General features: G+C 31.0%; 1 protein-coding gene across 3 annotated transcripts; it reads left to right on the forward strand.

The window, feature by feature from the left end:
* Window positions 1–5,211: 5,211 nt before the first annotated feature.
* LOC122587110 (macoilin) lies at window positions 5,212–11,506 on the forward strand. Of its 3 annotated transcripts, none has more exons than XM_043759188.1 (16): window positions 5,212–5,553; window positions 5,696–5,746; window positions 5,894–6,121; window positions 6,209–6,307; window positions 6,387–6,442; window positions 6,766–6,877; window positions 7,028–7,207; window positions 8,110–8,346; window positions 8,547–8,759; window positions 9,083–9,280; window positions 9,371–9,475; window positions 9,576–9,824; window positions 10,271–10,369; window positions 10,446–10,852; window positions 11,176–11,208; window positions 11,292–11,506. In XM_043759188.1, coding segments are annotated over exons 1-16 (2,391 nt in total). In that variant the 5' UTR covers window positions 5,212–5,430; the 3' UTR covers window positions 11,293–11,506. The 3 variants fall into 3 exon arrangements, with proteins under 3 accessions (XP_043615123.1, XP_043615124.1, XP_043615125.1); XM_043759189.1 differs by having other exon boundaries at window positions 5,903–6,121; XM_043759190.1 differs by lacking the exon at window positions 5,696–5,746 and having other exon boundaries at window positions 5,213–5,553.
* The last annotated feature ends 8,607 nt before the right edge of the window (window positions 11,507–20,113 follow it).

Below are 20,113 nucleotides of genomic sequence, written 5' to 3' on the forward strand. Positions count from 1 at the left end.
CTTTTAAATGAAACGTACCCAATATGATTGGTAAGTTCTTAACGGAAACAAATATTAGAATGTAACTGAACAATGACACCAAAACGCCACAAACATATGAATACCCCACAACTTCTGCCAGTAAGTCGCAACCCTTTATGATCTACAAGACTACAAGTGCTCAATTGATCTAAACTAAATCTATACTAACAACTTAAACATTTCTACATATACGAGGGCTTAAATACCCGTGCTACGTACGTCGTGGTTCAAATATATTGTTTGCATGTACTTTGTTTCCGGTTTTTTAAATAGGTAATGAAAGTTGTTTCGTAAAACCATATTATTCATCATCTTTTAAATAAAAAGAATTATACTATAATAATAAGTAGAAAACAAATAAAATGTTTCAGGCCGAATAACGTGGTTCGCCTAACAAAAGACCCCAACCGATATTTAGTCTTTTATTATTATAGAAAAACAGCTTTTGTTAACCATTCGAAAATCAAATCCATCAGCATATAAACATTTCAACAAACACAAATTGACATATGGCTATTTAAAGAGATAATTGTATACCTGTATATGCAGATAGAATAACAGTTTTCCTTAAACTAAATATATCGTTCTGGACCTTTACACTATAAGGTTAATAATGATTTAACACACCAAATTCACAAATAAGGTACCAACCATTTTTCTACACTCTACTTATTACATTCATATCTTCCAAACTTTGTTTATCAAATGACGAATAGCCGTCTTGAATGATTTTCAGACTCACGTTGTATCTTTGTTGTTTGTAATCCACTATCCGGGCCATTAGGCAGATGTTAGGTAACTTATTGTTAATATAGGTGGAAGAATCTGTATACAAAATATATTATTGTATATAATATAGCTCCAGTACAATTACACGTGCAGTGGAATATAGAAAAATAGTATAAAAAATCAGACGTAATTCCACCAAGTTTTCGTACATAATCTAAATAAACAACCCATAAACATATATTGGGACCGGATAATTATTCAAGTATTCCTTATCATAGGTTACTTACCAAGTCGTCATGCAGGTCTTCACCAGAGACTAAAAAAAAGGTAGATTGATAGGAACCGTTTCATCCCATGTACCGAATTGGTACCCACATAACCCCCAGCAGGGATAGTGTCAAGGTAATTCAACCACTTAAATTCAATTCTGCTTCTGGCAAGATTCGAACCCAGGTTGTTCCTAGAAAGTGGCAGCTGGTGGCCAACTCTTTTACGAAGAGCTGGTTTTATGCTAATTAACATTTGGAAACCCATCTTTCTGAATATGAACCACTGGAAAAATATGAATATATTAGAACAATGACATTACACATTAGAAGTAGTAAAAAAGGTCTTCCAAATACGCAACTTCAAATATATATATTGTGATTTAGGGCGAATATCTTCTCAAATATGTTAATAAAAAATGATTAATATATAATAATATCCATTCTTATACCTCTCTAATTGAAACCTTATTAACTAAAAAAGAAGAGTCATAACGATAATAATAATGCACCTTTCTAATTGATTATGTTCAGATTTAGATAAACATCATCATCAATCACTGCTATTCGTTTATCATTTGCTCCATCGGATTTTTTTTTCAAGCTTCAATCGATCTAAACCCAAAATAAACACAAACATAAGTACACAATTCCGAAATTATAATCGCAAAGATTCCTTATATGATAATAGTGATCATTCATGTTTTAATTCTTATACTTCTTAAATACATTGTAGCTGACAAAAGACAACAAATTTAATGACGAAAATTTATAAACACATAAATGTTTACCGTTTTCATTCCAAACCCCTCGTAATGTTATCTTCACATATATACATGTAAGAGATTTCGGGCAGATTAATATAGGGTTTTCCTCCCATTGAATATTTAAAATAGGCATTTCTACTTCGAGAGAGCTCTAGCGCGGACCCGGTTAAGACAACGTATGCTAGACCTCTCGCAGTCAAATCGAGACGCTAAGTTTCAAGCGAAATAAAGTTTGCAATAAAAAAAATATAGATAACTATAGGATAATGCTAAATGAAGTCTTTAGGGCTTTACTTAACGTGCATAAAAAGATTGTACATTTTCATATTAAATGCTTACCCCCTAAATTTTATGGTAAGTATACAACTAATTAATGCACCTTAACGAAAGCCCTTAAGGCTTCGTTTAACAAGACCCATAACAATAAAGCATCTATAACTAAACTATATATACTATCATTATTAATTACCCTCATCAATTTAATTATAAATCAATTTGACGTAGTAAAGCAAAAACATAATAACACAAACAATGCTAATTTCACTAAAACAAATTACTAAGTTTACTAATGTAAAATTATTTCATTAATTACCATCATAAATTTTGATTTTAGAATTAATTGCATTTCTTACAACTTTTATATAAGATATAAGATACTTCTATATTTCTTTATAAAACAAGTATTTTCTCTCCCTCCTTAATTTTAAGAACTTAAAATGACATATTTACCCTTGATCTTAATACATATTTATTTCTATTTTATAGATTGTGACTAAATTTTCTTTAAAAAAATTCAACATCTATCTCCGCCTCACACAAAAAATACATAACAAAAACCCTAACTCAAAATTCGTCCCCCTCCTCCCTCCTTTCATATCGCATACAACAATTCATCACATCTCCGACCGCAGTGAAATTACGTTTACGTTAATAACCACACCATCACTGTCGCCGTTATCTCCGTTGCATTGCGCGGACACCAATCTAGTATTTCTACAACCAAACCTTAGACTTGTTTTCACAAATATGACTTAACTTTTCTACACCATAATTTATTTAAAATATATATAACTTAACTTTGCAAGGAACAAGTTAAAAGTCATATTATAATCTTGAACAGGAATTTTTCTAGCGACCGTAGTCAACCAAGATGAAGTTAAACAAGGATACACATTTGACTATAAACTTTTCTTTGAAAAATTTAAATCCTTGCATTTCGTGGATTTACGGAGATCACATGCTCTTATAGTTAAAGTAGAAATGACAAGTTCTAAATTTGTCTCTCATCTTTGCGGGACCAATTTATTTGTCAAAAACAAATATCAGCTAAAAATAGAAGTTATGATCAAAACTGTTCAACAACATCGTATGTTAACACTATTTTATTACAACCTTCAAAAATACTAGTTGTACATTTAACAAGGAACTAATTAACTAAAATACATTAATTTACATTTTAGTGGATTATAAATAATGGCCTGATAACTCTCAATTAAACTTGTATAATTTTAATGGAGTCACCACAACACCACTCCGCCGTCGTTGTCGGTTCATCTCGTCAACATAAATGGAAAATGTCAAACTATGGTTTTATGGTTATATTATTGTTATAGCCGTTTGGAATCTGCCAACTTTTGACAACGTCTTTTTTTTGGAGCGCCTTGGATTTCGCCCCTGTAGAGTTTTTTTTTTTATCAATAAAGCCCTTTGGGGCAATGTACATGGCTTCTTTGGGCTTTATAGGGCTTCCTGTAGCAAAAAAGTTAAAAAAACACCTTACTCTTTAAAGCCTTAAAGGAAAATATTATGTCCAAAAGGTGTCACGAAGTGTAACACCACTTCTCTCTACCTTAACTCTAATTACTACAACAACAACAACCTCCAGCGAGCATGCACCTAAAAAAGGGAATCACTCAATAAATTCCCCAACGTCAACACAAACCTCGACTAGATGAAAACCATCGATCATATCCCACATCGACATTATTTTATAAATGTTACAAATTAATAAGCTATCCTTATTTTACACATGTGATAAATTTGAAACGTATCACATGTTATAACAACTCAAATAGGTATATTTGTAACTAAAATTTTATCAATCAGCATGTATATAAATACAGGTTAAATATATTTAGTCAAACCATTTTAATACAAACCATGCAACGCAAACACATTAGATTAGAAGTATTATAATTAGATTAGAAGTATTATAAAGTTATTTTGGTTGGGGTGATCATTTATCGCCCCATATCTTTGAATCATCTTGAGAGGTGATTCCACCTTCCACTATGATTCATCGTTTGTGAAGGTCTATCAACATACAAAATTATAGATCGATAATTAACTACTTAAAAAATCTATACCGTCGCACAATTCAATGTGTTGTGCTTTCTTTTCGCAGCTTATGATTTGTAAAATTTATAGAGATGTATTTAAAAGAAAAAACATTCTTGATGAATAAGTACAAGTGAAATGATCATCAAAGTACTTGTCAAATGTCAATACAAGACTTGTATCCTTTATCGGTTCATTGACTATCATCGTTAGAATCTCAATGTTTTTAATGTAACTAAGTAAGTATCATGAAGTATTACGTAGGCACAAGCATATATAAAATACAATATATATTACGAACATCATATTATATCTGATTCAAGAAATGTAGAGAAAAAGAAGAAGGAAAATGTTACTTTTTTTTTTAAGTAAACATATGTATTAATAGTACTTTAACTTTCTTATTCTTAGATTTACACTAGTTAATGAGTTGTAAGTGGTAACCACATTTGCAAGGCTATCAAAATGCAACTAATTTATTCAACATGTTAGACATGTTGACTGACTTATCAGTGAAACTTATTCATTCCAATTTTTTATTTGTAGTGCGTTAGAATTTACAATTCTCCCCAATACATTTTGATCTCCACCTAAATAATCATAACCGTCATGCCTAAGAAATTGTTAGCACACAAATCACCAACTAAAGTTTCTACAAAAGGTAATGATTCATACACCATTAACTTTTAGCTGTACAACATCAAAATGCCTTAAAGCGTTGTATAACCCAATAACTTAAAGCATGTTTGATGTTATACGGCTAAAAACGGATGGTATACGGATCACTCTAACAATTTAAAACATGTGGGAGAATGATTTTATTTAGAAAATTCTAACATTTAGCATCGGGCTGAATATAGTTTTCAGCCCAATTATTGCAAATCAAATGTAATATGAGCCCAGATACTAAAACTCATAAAAGCCCAAACTATAAGAAAGAAAAAAAAATCAGCAAGTGTGTACAACGCTCACAAAAAAGGCGCGTGACTTATGGGCAATCCAAATCTGTCATAGCTATAAATGGCGGGAGCTCATCCTCCGTCAAAATTTCCCCCAATCATCTCTCTCTGTCTATATCTTTTATATATCTATAATTATCATTATAATTATAATTATAATTACAATTATAATCTGTATCTATATATTTTCACTGTACAATCAAACCCTAATTCACACTCATCAGTACACTAATCGTGTTTGATTCAATCAAAGTCGTACTCAATTTGACTCGATTCAAAATTAGGGTTAGGGTTTCTAAAAAACCCCCAACAAATTAATAATTAAGTGTAATTTGGGAGTGTAATTTGCCGATGGAGGCGGCCGCGAGTGTCGCTGTGGCGGCACGTGGTGTTTCTATTACTATGCCGTCCTCTCAATCTCAGTCTTCTCGGAAAGAATGGCGTGTTGTTTCCGATCATCACTCTGCTAATGAGGTAATACACACACACACAGTATATATATATATATATATATATATATATATCATTTCTATATCTATATCAATTTATATACACACACACACATACCTGTATCTGTATTACTGAGTACTATTATATTTATTTATGTAATCATTAGGATATTGACCGGTCAAAGTTAGGGCATGGTGATGAAAGACTGATATATGAGGTATGTGTGTGTGTGTATAGATATACATACATATATATCTATATAAATATAATATTATGTGTGTGTAAAATGTGTTTGCTTGAGGTGTTTTTTAGTTTAATAAGTGAGAAAGGAGTGTAATTTGTGGATTTTCTTTGAATATGTAAGGTGAATCAGGGAGGAGAGCAAGAGAGTGTGGACTACTTCTCGATTAATGTTGACGGAGGTGGGAATGATGAATTGCATCTTGATGATATTGTGAAGCAAAGAGAACAGCTTCAGCATTTGGAAGTTGATTTGAAAGCTAGACTTATTGCTAGATCGGAAGTAATGGCGATGCAGGAACGGTTTGATTCTCAGATGAAAGAGCACATTACTTCAAGTGTTAAACTTCAGGTTTGTATAAATGTTATCGAAATGAGAATTGTGTTTTTTTTTCATGTTTAAGGGTTTTGTGGCTTACTTGAATGTTGGCATGTAAAGGAGCAATTACATGAAAGGGAGAAGGCGATAATGGACTTGCAGAGGACTTTGGAAGATAAAGATAAGGAGCTACACGCAATTAGACTAGACCATGAAGCGGTGTGCATTTGAATCATTCATCGGGTGTTTTTTAATATGTCATGGATGTCTTTTTAATATTTATCATTTATTGGTGTAGGCATGGGCTAAAGAGGATCTTTTACGGGAGCAAAACAAAGAACTAGCATCCTTTCGGTATATATTCTAAACCCATTACGTGTCTTTCTTTCTCATTTGTGTATATGATTGGTGTTTCTATTACTATGCCATCTTGCTCATTTTCGAGCTTAAAACTCATTAAGTGTTGTTTGTGGAATGACCCAAAAATAGTAGGATAAGCATGAAAACGGGGAGGCTTGACTGTGTTTTTTTGAGTGTGCGTACTGCTTACTTTGCCTTTTTCAAGACTTATATACATCAAATCATGCTGGATGTGCTTTGGGAACTACTATGTACTAACATTGGGGCTATATTTTATGTTAATGATTGTTTCTAAGTTGTGGTGTATGTTGTTGCAGGAGAGAACGAGATAATTCTGAAGCAGAAAGGGCTCAACATATTCAAAAGATACATGATTTACAAGAGCATGTTCAAGAGAAGGAACGGCAGTTTATAGAACTGCAGGAACAGGTATTTTCTATTTATGCAATATTAAATGACTCAAGAAACAGTCCAATGGCTGCTAATGTGAACACTTTTTGGTTGTAATTGCTAGCTCATGGTTAAATTCTACCCTGTAACTTGTGAAAATAATGTTGTAACCTGTGTTATCTCTTTCAGCATAGAGTTGCTCAAGAAACTATCCTATACAAAGATGAACAAATAAGGGAGGCACAAGCTTGGATTGCTCGAGTTCAAGAGATGGATGTCTTGCAATCAACTACACATCACTCTTTGCAAGCTGAACTAAGAGAGCGCACAGAACAGTACAACCAGCTTTGGATTGCTTGCCAAAGACAGGTTATTTAGTTACTGAAGCAATGCAATCTGCACATTTAATTGTAGTTGGTTGTTGTTTCACATATTTGTTATCTCCGAGTCATGATTGTTTCATAAGAGATCACTATCGAAGAAATGAATTTCATTGTCACTTTCATTCTGAGTTGATTGCGTGTAGAGGTGGCAATTTTGACTCATTTAGTCATAAGACCATTCTTAAGGCCTAGGAGAAGCAGAAAGTGAAATGACTAGATATGTAGCTGAACTATTAAGGTAGCTTTGTGTAATGGTTAGGTGAAGTAAGCTAGGTGAAATGGTTCACCTAGGTGGAGAGAAAATTGGTGGGCCCCGTTTCCTTTGCTTTATTATTTGTTTTATTTTGTTTTGATTGGTTGTATTGTAAGATATAGTGGGATAATAAATTTGAAGGTGAAAGGTTAAGGTATAAAAGAGAAGGTGATGGTGATGAGAAGGTGATGTTGACGTGGCAGGAAAAAGTGTAGGTGAAAAAGGTGAATGGTTAAGAATGGTCTAAGGGTCGATTTGGATATTTATATTTATTGGGTCAAACCGGGTTAAACAATCATCGTAAAGTTAAACAAGTCAAATGGGTTGAGCTAAATGGATGCTCTCAGTGTAATACAACTCATAAATCATCATAATTTATATACAAAGTTAGATTTATATTAAAATAATATATAGTTCTTCACTTCTTCTGATCACATACGGCCGTTAGTTACAGTTGAACTTAAAAAGTTTTAGACAAATGAGTGTTTTGCGTCAATCATGCTGAACCTTACTTTAATTTATTTAACCTGTTAACAAGCTGCTCAACCAGTGCCATTTCCCCACCTTTAGTTATTAAGTAACAAGTTCGTTGTCAACAGTTAGTAACCGTGTCTATGTGACATTGATTTGCGCAGTTCTCGGAGATGGAGAGGCTTCATCTGCATGCACTACAACAGCTTGAGACTGAGTTGTCTGAGGCAAGGGATAAGAATGGAACTAATGACAGGTCACATACTACTCAAACAAAAATAAAGGATGTATCTCATTTTGTTCATAGTAATGGAAGCCAATTAGAGGTGAGTGGAGGAAACAGCCCTGCTGGTGATTTAAGGGGTCTTCAAAATGGGGATGCTGAAGCGGCTGCTTCACAGGTAGATGCTGGTTATCTTTAAGATAGTATTTTCTGTAAGGGTTGGTGGGTTATAAACTTATAAATTATTATTTGTGGTTTCAGAGTAGGGTAAGCTATAAAGTATAATCTGATCCATGAATATGAAATGATTTTATAGTTATCTACTCACTACATATTTGTGGTTTATTCACAAAAACAAATATTTTTTACTTATTTCAGACTGACAATGTTCCTGCTATTCAAATGAATCCCCAATCATTGCATGGAATGCCTCCCTACTTTCCACCTGGACAACTTACTCCTCTGCATCCATTTATTCTGCATCACCAAGGGCTACCCCAAAATGTGAATTCACATCTTGTCCAGTCTCATGGTGGTCAATTCCATTCTTTGCCTGCAAATACATCTGCCCCACATTGGCAAAATCAACAGGTATGCACTTTCTAGTCATTTTAGAGGTGACAAAAGGACCACTCCAAGTTTGATTGATCTAGTCTATCTTGGGTTTTATTGTAAATAATTAAATACTCATAATACATGAGATATATATGTATATATTATGACAGTAGTTATATTATCATAATAATACTTAGTTTTTTTAATTAAACTAATTTTTGGTGCATCTAAAGCACATTTTGGGCGACTTTCTACTTATTTAACCTGCTATATTTTTACTCACTTAAAAAAAAAACAAAAAAAAAATTACCCAGTTGTCTGGCAAATCTGCTATATACTTATTCCTTTTTTTTCTGAAGGCTTTCTCAGACGGTTCACAGATGCCAAACCATGAGCAGTATGCTTCAGAAAATGATCAAAATACATCAAGACCAGAAACTAAATACAACTATGAAGCCTCTGTAAATGGTCAAGCTTTGCATTCTGATTTTTTGGATATTAGTCAAGGGATGGTGTCGCATTCTGTCATTCCTTCTTCAACAAATGAGGGAGAACAGGTATTCATTTTAGTTTTGGATAAGCTTTCAAGACTTTTTATGGTATCATTTTTTGTCTATATTTTGTGAATTCATATTCATCTGTTTCAGATTCTTGAGTCAATTGATAATACACAACAGAGTTTGCACCAAATCTCGTCTCAATTTCATGACTCTTTAAGGTTGAATCATTCTGACAATGACATTGTACATCTGGTTAGTCTTATGTTGCTGATAATGTTTGTGTTAAGTTGCTGTTTTGTCCCCCAAGATTGCCGGTTTGAAGTTATGCTGATTTTTGGTTTTACTTGTACAGGAACAGAATGCAAGTTTTCTGTCCAATCATGGATCCGAAGCTCAAGTGTTAACTACAGACCAACTCGGGTCTGCCGTCATTACATCTGAAGTTATGCGTTCAGTAAAGGCCAGTGAACAGAATAAGGTGGATAATGCCGCACGAGAAAGTACAGCAAAGAAGGCTTTATTTGATGAAGAAACTTTATTGGCTTGTGTTGTTCGCACTATACCACCTGGTCCCGGAGGAAGAATACAAATCAGCTCAACGGTTTGTAACAGTTATCAATAATGTTCATATGTACTTATGCTGACAATGGAGGTCACAAAATGGGTGGGTCCATTGGATTGGGTAACAAGTCAAATGGGTTAGTTAAAGTGGGTAATCTTTTTGGTCAGGTCAAATTTGCCTTGAAGCACTTTTTGTTCGCACATTTTAATAGATCAATTAATGACTCTGAAGATTATTGCAAAAATTATTCTTGTCTAATATTTTGAGAATAAAATTATATAGGAGCTTTTTTTATTCATTTGGCCATTTAGAGATAAACATACTGAATCTACCCATAAATAAATACAGGGGTAGAATTTGCCAGCTTTATTTGCCTTGCTTTCATGCACTCCCGTGGGCACAGCAGGCCTGTGACATCATTTTTTGTGTGTTATTGTATTGTATTTAAGATTGATCATGTCTCACTGTTTAACATTTCTTGACAGCTTCTGAGTAGGCTCACAAAAATGCTGGCACCTCTGCATTGGTCTGATTATGAGAATAAGCACGGAAAGCTTGAAACTTTTTTGGGCGGTCATCCTGAAGTAAGTTCGTGTATCTTGATGTTTCATGTGTGACTGCTGTCAAGATTAACCTAAGCTATATCTTGTTTTTTTACAGTTGTTTGTGATCAAGGGGGATTATATTCAGGTGCGAGAGGGTGCACAAGAAATTATAGCCGCAATGGTAGCCCATGCTAAAGTCCGCGCCGCTGCTGTTGCTGCCTCTGCGACCACTTCTCATCCATCACTATTGTCTTCTGTTGCTGTGACTCCCATGGCTCAGACCCGGTTGAAAAAAGTCCCATCGGCTAATTCAAATTATGCAAGTGCGGGCATGAACAGGTTCAATGAGTTACAGCACACCAATGGTGTTCCGATGAACGCTGTAGGTGTCAGAGTCCTGAGCAAAGAAAATGATCAGATTAAGCTGGCAAATAGTAATGGATCGAATCTTCTGGGCGCTCAAGGCAGGGTTATCAACCAGGGGAGGCCTAGTTCAAATTATCATGGAAAACAGCAGGGCAGGTAATATATATGACATGTAGCATAATCTTCAATGTGCAAAACATCCTAATTGCTTGAAGCTGTATAATTTTTTCACCATATTCGACATACTGATAGCCTACAAATGTTTCTTTTTTTGGACAAAGTATTTGGGTCCGGGCTTGACCTGTTTCAGCCAATACAAAAACAATCCATTATGACATGTTACCTGACCCACCTAAATTACCAGCTTTATGTATTTCCTTACTTCAAAAGCTGCTTCTTGAGCCTGCTTGTACTTTTGATTGTGATGTACATGATTACATGTGATAGAAACTTATATTACATGTGCTTTCCTGTGACAGGTCCACTGGAGGTTTGATGGGTTCCAGAAAATAGTGAGTACCGTTGAACTTATGATTTAAAATTAAAGTATCCTTGCGTAGTTACAATTAACAGATTATGTAATTCTTTGCAACAGGGAGAGGTTGTGGATGCTATTAAAGGATGTGGAGGCAATAGGAATTTTGCTCTTTGGATCTACAAGCATGAAATTGGTAACTGAAATAGGAGTCGAGGCGGTGTTCAATTGTAATCAAGATGTTTTTATGCTGTTTATGCGATTCCTAATGGAATTGAAACTGAAATTGGAATCGGAATTGGGCTTATAATTTAAAACTTTCTTTTGTTGTGAAAGTGTTACCTGTGTGTTTTTGTAATACGAGCAGCAGCAATGGTACTGAGATCCACAGTTTAAGTTGTGCTTGACAGTCTCATCTTTTTGGTCTAATGCGAGAGTAGGCATGTTGTACTCCTTTTGCTTTTTCTTGCCTGGAAAATCAGTCATTGGTAAGTTTTATGCCGGATAGTATAAGTGACAAATTTGTTTAGGAAACAAGAATGTAGAGAAGTAGTGAATAAAAACAGGATTAACAAGTAACATATACAAAACTATCTTTTGGCATGAAAGCCTGCGAGTTTTTCATCAGTGTTGTAAACAGAAGTAACAATTGCGACATATCAGAAAAACCGTGCTTTGCATTGTAATGAAAATGGATAATCTTCTTTATCTTTATACCAAAAAAAAAAGTAGAATTGTTTTCTACATATATTTTTGGTAACTTTATGATAGGGCAAGTCTGCATTTTTTTTCTTAAAAGACTTTTATTTTAGTTATGATGTCATGTGATTTTTAATAAATTTTTTTAAAACTAAATAACCTCTTAAATGCTTAATAAAAATTCTAATCATTTATAATGAAATGACTTTTTTTATAATGCAATAGTTAATCTTATTATTCTTAAATTACGGAGTATTACATTATTGTATCACATTTTTTAATATATTTTTTTGTTTAAAATTTTTAATTAAGATGTTCTGTTGATTAGCTAGTTGTATTAGCATGTAACTTCTGTACATAAACACAAATGTAATTTTAATTTTTTTATTCTATAGTACAAATATATGTTTAAGTGAAACTTTTTTTTAACAAAATCTAAATTGAATTTATTGAGTTGATTGTAAAGTTTGTGATATATGTATACATCTATAATATAACTAAAAGAGGGGATTAGGGGTATACTTGGCACCCCTAATCCCCTCCTAGAGCCTAACTCATCTTTTAGTTATATTATATATATATACTAGGTATTTTACCTCACGCGATGCACGGCTAGCTAAAAAGATTATTTTATACATTAGTAAATAGCTATTCTATAGGTTTATTATGTAAAAATTGATTATGCTATAGCTCATGGTTAATTCATGTATCACTCTGGTCACCCTTTGTTTTTTCGGACATGTCGATAGCACAATCACTTAACCTACTATAGTGATTACACATCCCTTCTAAGAATATTTAACCTAAGATATTTTGATATCATCAACAACACCATTTGTGTAGCCATAAATCGCGTAAAAATGTAATCACCTTATAGATTAACACTACAATAAATCAAACGTAAATCACGTAATAATTTAGCATGTTATATATTCATCAAACGTAATAATATATACAAAGTAAAAAACCAAACATGACAAAAATTTAGTCATATAAAATACACATAAATTTAGTCATATGAAATACACATAAATACAATACGAATAAGTAAAAAAAACTCAATAGATAAATAAGAGAAAATCATTATAGTTTTTGCTTTTTATTATATAATAGACTTTGTTTTATGATTAGAATAACAACCAACTTAAGTTAAAGTTTCGGCAAAAAAAAAAAAAGAGAAACAACAAAATTGATTGGTCATATATAATCTAATAATATTGAAAGAAGGCTTTAGAAGGCTAGGATTCTTATTGTTTTAATATATATATATATATATATAGATATATATAAGATTTTTTGTAATATACAAATAGATATAGATAGATGCTAAAATAAAATGTTATAATTTCATCTAAACCAAAAAAATCGGATGGCTTAAAGATATTTTAAAGATACATGTTATAATGCTTCAAGTTAATCCGTAGTAAAAAAATTATGTATCTATATTAATTTAGTTGTTGTCCATTATATGTTACTTCTTCTTCAACAACTAAAAATAAGACCATATTAGTTCATCTTGAAGATCTTAAGCCAACACATGTTAACCATCATCTACGACTCTGTGTTGTGCATGTATGGACTGTTTCGGAGTGGAACAACCCAAAGAAAAACAAAAAGTCCGAGATGGTCTTTGTTGATGAATTGATATGTACTTTTCAAATTATATATCTTTCTTTAGTTTTCGTAATTATAGTCTATAATTATTGTTTGTGTTTGTCTTAAATTTTGATATAACAAATTACAAATCTTTTATTTAACTAAAGTTGAAAAAAAGAGGGTTAACTAGATTTAATATCTATTTGAAATTAATTTTCATATGTTTCCTTATTTAGTTTTCGTAATTATAGTCTAAAATTATTGTTTGTGTTTGTCACTACAAATTTTTTATATAACTAAAGTTGGAAAAAAAAAAGTTAACTAGATTCAATATTTATATGAAGTTAATTTTCATATGCTTCCTTCTTTAGTTTTCGTATTGATTAAGTTGTCGTATTGGTTCTAGGGATCGGATTTTGTCGTCTTCACGATGATTATAATGTTTAATATAAACATTGAATCTTGGTAGTGTAATCTGCCCATGGGCAAATACTGAACCAAGAAAATTAATTTTTTCGAAAAATTAGTTTATTACGCATAACTTCTTCAAGTTTTTGCCTTATTTTAATTGTTTTATGTTTAATTTTTAGGTATTTTAATTTTATTCAGTATCTATTTAATATACTTAAGTTTCAATTTTTTTAACTTTGAAAAATATCTTTTGAGACTAACCGTCCATTGGACGGCTTGATCACTAGTAAAGGTATATGATTTTATTTGCATCGTTTTAAATAAGAAGTTTTTTTTTAATGCTTTTAATTTTCTTTAATTTTATTTCCAGTCCTTTACATATATATAGCCTTTTCATTCTGGTTTTCAAACACACATTCAAGCAACAATTCACACAACATATATATTAGTTTCTAATGTGTTTTCTGTTTTATTTTTTATAGTTTTTGATGTATCTTTAAATTTATTAGTTTTAATGTAATTTTTTTTAATACCATATTTCATTCTTAGGCATGCGTGGTTCGAGCTCTGCATACTGTCAAATTGGATATTATTGTGATGTCTCAAATACTAACAATTAACTACATACTAACTCGTTGTTGGGAAAAAAAATATATGTTTTAATTATTTATTCCTGTTAAGAAAAATTGCATGGGTCCTTAACTGCATATTTGTCTATGATACAAGTTTTCAATACATTAATGCAATACTTATGTTTATGGATTGAAGTAATATGCAGTTTAATTTTTTCAAGTCACAATCTGTAAGTGCAAATGCCCCTTGTAATTATTATTAGTACATTCTATACTATATTACAACGCAAATTTCCTCTAAATTTTCAACATTAAACTTAAATTTTTAATATTAGATTTTTAACATTGAACTTAAATTTTCAATATTGATAAACCGTTCTCGTTATTTAGAAGACCAATTTATAAAATAACTAGATTATTTTCCAGTGTAATACGCGAGATAAATACAATTATATTTATATAATAACATAATTAGTAGCTATAAACAAAACATGTTATAATCAATGATATTATTATCCATAAAACATTTTGTATTGAAGATGGTTATTAGAATCTGTGTGTTGTATCTTTATATAATGATGGTATGAAGTTAATATAAATACCACTTGCTGAAAGTTGATGTTATGATTATTTGAAAATGGATTTAATTGTATATAATTTGAAAAATATGTTTCTTATGTCCTTATTTGTGTCTATTTAGATGTTTCAGTTGTCTAGTATTTATAATAAAAAAGACAAATAATATTTTAATATATTAAAATACAGTTGCTTTAATAACTTATCGACCAATCATAGCTCTCAGTTTTTGAATTTTTATTTTTTATTTATTACTTTTTTTTAGAACGGCAATATCTAATTTTGACTTTTGTTTTCAATTTTGACTTTAATTTACACTTTTTTGTTTTTCATGACAAATTTACACTTTTTAACCATCAGTTTTAAAACAAGAAAATAAAAAATAATAGTTGATATATTTCCAATAGAACAATATCTAATATATACTCAATATAATAATAGCCAATATATATCTTAATATATATGTTCTAAATTGATTTAGACTTTTTGGTTTCCGTCACCAATTTACATTTTAACCCAACTTACAAACAATTAATTTACACCTTTTGATTTTTCCATCACCAATTTATACTTTAACCTAATTTAAAAACAATTAGGATAAACTATAAATCCATCATAGCTATCAATTTGGTTTATATATTAAGATATATACTCAATATTTGTATTCGTATAAAAAAAATTAAAAAGAAAATAGATTTAACTTCTTGCTATATAATATTAATATATTGAATATTGGTAATATAGAAATAAAACAAAATGGTCGACAAAGATACATGCAGAAACATACAAACACTCCAAAAAGATTCTACAAAAACACTTCAACCAAATAATAATTATAACTTATATCCTTTCGTATATGTAGTAACGATTGTCTACATAAACAAAAGAAGGTACAAACTCTCAATATCTTATCTAATTGTAACCAAAATAATTGTAATATTATTTACGAAAATCATTGCTATTATTAGTAATTGTAATCAAACTATATCATTTCGAATACACAAAGTATATATATTTTATATGGGGTAGAGATCCAGAGAAAATGTGGAAGAGATAGAAGATTTATGTTTGATTCTTTTTAGTTTTGATTTTTTAAAAATTTATGTATTTTCTTAACATACCCATTAAAAAAAATACAACTTATTAACTTACACATGTGTAGACATGTGTAAAGTATAAAAATCTACACATGTGTGTAGGGATTTTTTTATTTTTTAATTTTTTTATGAGTTTTCACTAAAAAATAAAAAGGATTGAAATATGAAAAATAAAGAGTAAGAAAAAAAAATAAAAATTAACATTTATTCTCTTCTCTCCTTAAGCAGCCTTCTCATTTGATCTCTCTTATTTATACATTTGTTCCAAGAATGTATTAAACTTTAACTAATAAAATATTCATAAACGATCTAATTGTCTGAAATTTTTAGTTCATGTTGTTAAAAATTTTCAACTATAATTATAAGGATTATTATATGGGTTGATTTGCCTTTCAATATCTCTAATCTCATATACAAGAGATACCTTAATGCATAAATGGAGAAACATGGACTTTTAAATAAAGTTCAACTTTTAATTAGATTCCTCATATCAAATGATGATGTCATATACCTTATTTAATTTTTTTAAAATTAATTTTATTTTAAATAAATTTAAATTGTTATTATTTTCTTATTTAAGTTTGTAGACATTAATAATTATTTTTTTTAATTATATAATTATGGAAACTAATATTTTTATCTTTTACATCATTTTTTATCTTTAAAATTAATTTTTAGTTTTTTTACAATAAATATATATTTTTTAACGTAATACGTTTTTATTAAGTTATATATATATATATATATTTCGAAATTTTATCATATAGCGAATAAAATTTGGTTATAAAGATTTTTGTATAGGTTTTTTTTTTTTATCATATAACGTTTTTATTAAATTAATGATTTAAAAACCCGACCGGATGTCAAATCGGTCTTCTTAATAAAAAATTAAAAAACAAATATGAAGTCTATAGTAAGCTATCACAATATATATCAGAAAAATGATTTTATGAAAAATGCAATGATATTATGCATAATTTTAAGTTAGAATAACACAACATGCGATATATAGATTGATAATTAAATTGCTTAGTAATTTTAGAGTATAACTAAATAATTTGAGCAAAAATGCTAGAACATAAGTACAATAACAATGCAGACATATACGGATGAATGAAAGACATCCAATTAAACGAAAACCTTACTTAGTGAAACCTTTAATAAATGATGTATCTACTTTTTAACTGTCTAGCCATTATTAAACGAAATCTAAACGACCACTAATGTTATTTCATGTTTATTAGTGGTATAATTTTTACCTGGTTAAATATTTGTCAACTTATGATATTATAAAATTTTAACATGTCATTAATTATATATGTTTCCTGCGTATTACGTGGGTAATGACCTAGTATTAATTATAAATAAATAAATAAATAATCCATTATCCCATTTGTAGTTGTTGAAAATTTATTTTAGCTGAAAACAAAGTACATTGTATGACTTACTATACGGGTGGATTTGCCTTTCAATAAATTAAAAATCGAAAGAAATTTCATTATCCCATATTTAGAAATAAAATATTAATTTTAGCTAAATTTAGTTAAACTCATCAATGATGGTATTTTTTCGTGAGAGATAATTCAAATGTTATAATTATTATAAGATTGAGAGAGAATAGTAGGGAGAGAATGAGATTCTATTAATGAGGGATACTTAGGGTTACAATATAGCTTTGTATATATAGGCTTCAAGAGAACATTCTAGAATACAATTACATAAATATGGAAGTGAATATCCATATATAATAAATATTATAATACTCCCCTTTGGATATTCACATTATATATTATACGCAAAGATGATGTTTGTTGCCTCGTTAAAAACCTTACCAAGAAAAACCTAGTGGGATAAAAACTCGGTGAAGGGAAAAAGAGTGCAGCGCGTATAATACTCCCCCTCAGTTCAACATATATTCTTCAATCGTCGCATTCCGATCTTGTATGTAAGTTGCTCAAAAACTTTTGGTGCTAAAGATTTTGTGAACAAGTCCGCCAAGTTCTCACTTGATCTAATTTGACAAATATCAATGACGCCATCCTTTTGAAGATCATGTGTTGAGAAAAACTTCGCTGAAATGTGCTTTGTTCTATGTCCTTTAATATATCCTTCTTTGATTTGAGCAATACATGCAGCATTATCTTCATACAAAACGGTTGGAATATCCTTGATTGACTGGAGTCCGCATTCTTCTTGAATATTTTGAATCATTGACCTTAACCATACACATTCTCGACCGGCTTCATAAAGTGCAATAAGTTCAGCATGGTTTGATGATGTAGCTGTAAGTGTTTGCTTGGTCAATCTCCAAGAAATTGTCGTGTCACCATACGTGAAAACATAACCTGTTTGTGACTTTGCTTTGTGTGGATCCGACAAATATCCAGCATCAGCATATCCGACCAACTTTGACTTTGAATTTTTCTGATAGAATAATCCCATATCATGTGTGCCACAGATATAACGAAATATATGCTTGATTCCATTCCAATGTCTTCGTGTTGGCATCGAACTATGTCTTGCTAATACATTTACTAGAAAATGCAATATCCGGACGTGTATTATTAGCAAGATACATCAAAGCTCCAATTGCACTTAGATATGGTATTTCTGAACCAAGAACTTCTTCATCACTTTCTTTGGGACTAAATGGATCATCTTCCCGATTAAGTGATCTAACGACCATTGGCGACGTTAATGGATGAGCTTTGTCCATATTAAATTTTGTCAACATTTTCTCTACATAGTTTGATTGATGGAGAAAAATTCCATTCTGAAAATGCTCAATTTGCAATCCAAGACAAAATTTGGTTATGCCAAGGTCTTTCATCTCAAATTCATTTTTCAACAACTTTGCAGTATTTTCAATCTCTTCTGGAGTTCCAATAATGTTTAGATCATCAACATATACCGCAACAATTGCAAAACCCCTTTCCGATCTTTTAATAAAAACACAAGGACTAATAGGATTAGTCTTGTATCCTTCTTTAAGAAGATATTCACTCAGGCGATTATACCACATTCACCCCGATTGCTTTAATCCATATAAAGATCGTTGTAATTTTATAGAAAACATCTCACGGGGTTTTGATTGACATGCCTCAGGCATTTTTAGTCCTTCAAGAACTTTCATGTAAATATCACTATCAAGTGATCCATATAAATATGTCGTAACAACATCCATGAGGCGCATTTGGAGTTTTTCCATAGTTTCAAGGCTAACTAAGAACCTTAGTGTAGAAGCATCCACAACGGGTGAATATGTTTCTTCGTAATCAACACCCGGCATTTGAGAGAATCCTTGTGCCACAAGTCTTGCTTTATATCTCACAATTTCATTTTTCTATCCCATGATGCATATGCAAAAATTTCATCATTTATCACATCACTTGCTATAGCATATGCAAAAATTTCATCAACACGTGTTTTATTTCTATCCCATGATGTACCATTTAGTACATAATTAATTGAGATCTCATCATTAGGTACATGAGATTCTGAAAATCCATCCACATCAACAGTGGAATCATCATTTTCTTTTGGCACAAGATTTACCTTTTCCACGATTTTGCCAATCATATTATTTTGTTCTTTCTTTTTCTAGTGGATTTGTATCCTTTGATCCAATTGGTCGTCCACGTTTTCTACGTATAATGAACTCATCCGAGATTTTTGGAATTTCAATTCGGGCAGGAGCATTTACCGCCGGTATGTGTGATTTAGTAACTCGCTTTGCATCAGTGAATGCATCCGACAATTCATTTGCTATTCTTTGTAATTGAATAATCTTTTGAACTTCAAGTTCACTTTGCCCATTTCGAGGGTCAAGATATGATATGGATGTGGCATTCCATGTTAAACCTTCTTTTTCAGGTTTTTCTTTTGCTCCCCCTAACTTTGGGAATGTTGTTTCATCAAAATGACAATCAACAAAACGTGCTGTAAAAACATTTCCAGTTAATGGTTCCATATACTTGATAATTGATGGAGA

This window comes from Erigeron canadensis, chromosome 2, assembly GCF_010389155.1.
Source record: "Erigeron canadensis isolate Cc75 chromosome 2, C_canadensis_v1, whole genome shotgun sequence".
NCBI classification, from domain to species: Eukaryota; Viridiplantae; Streptophyta; class Magnoliopsida; order Asterales; family Asteraceae; genus Erigeron; species Erigeron canadensis.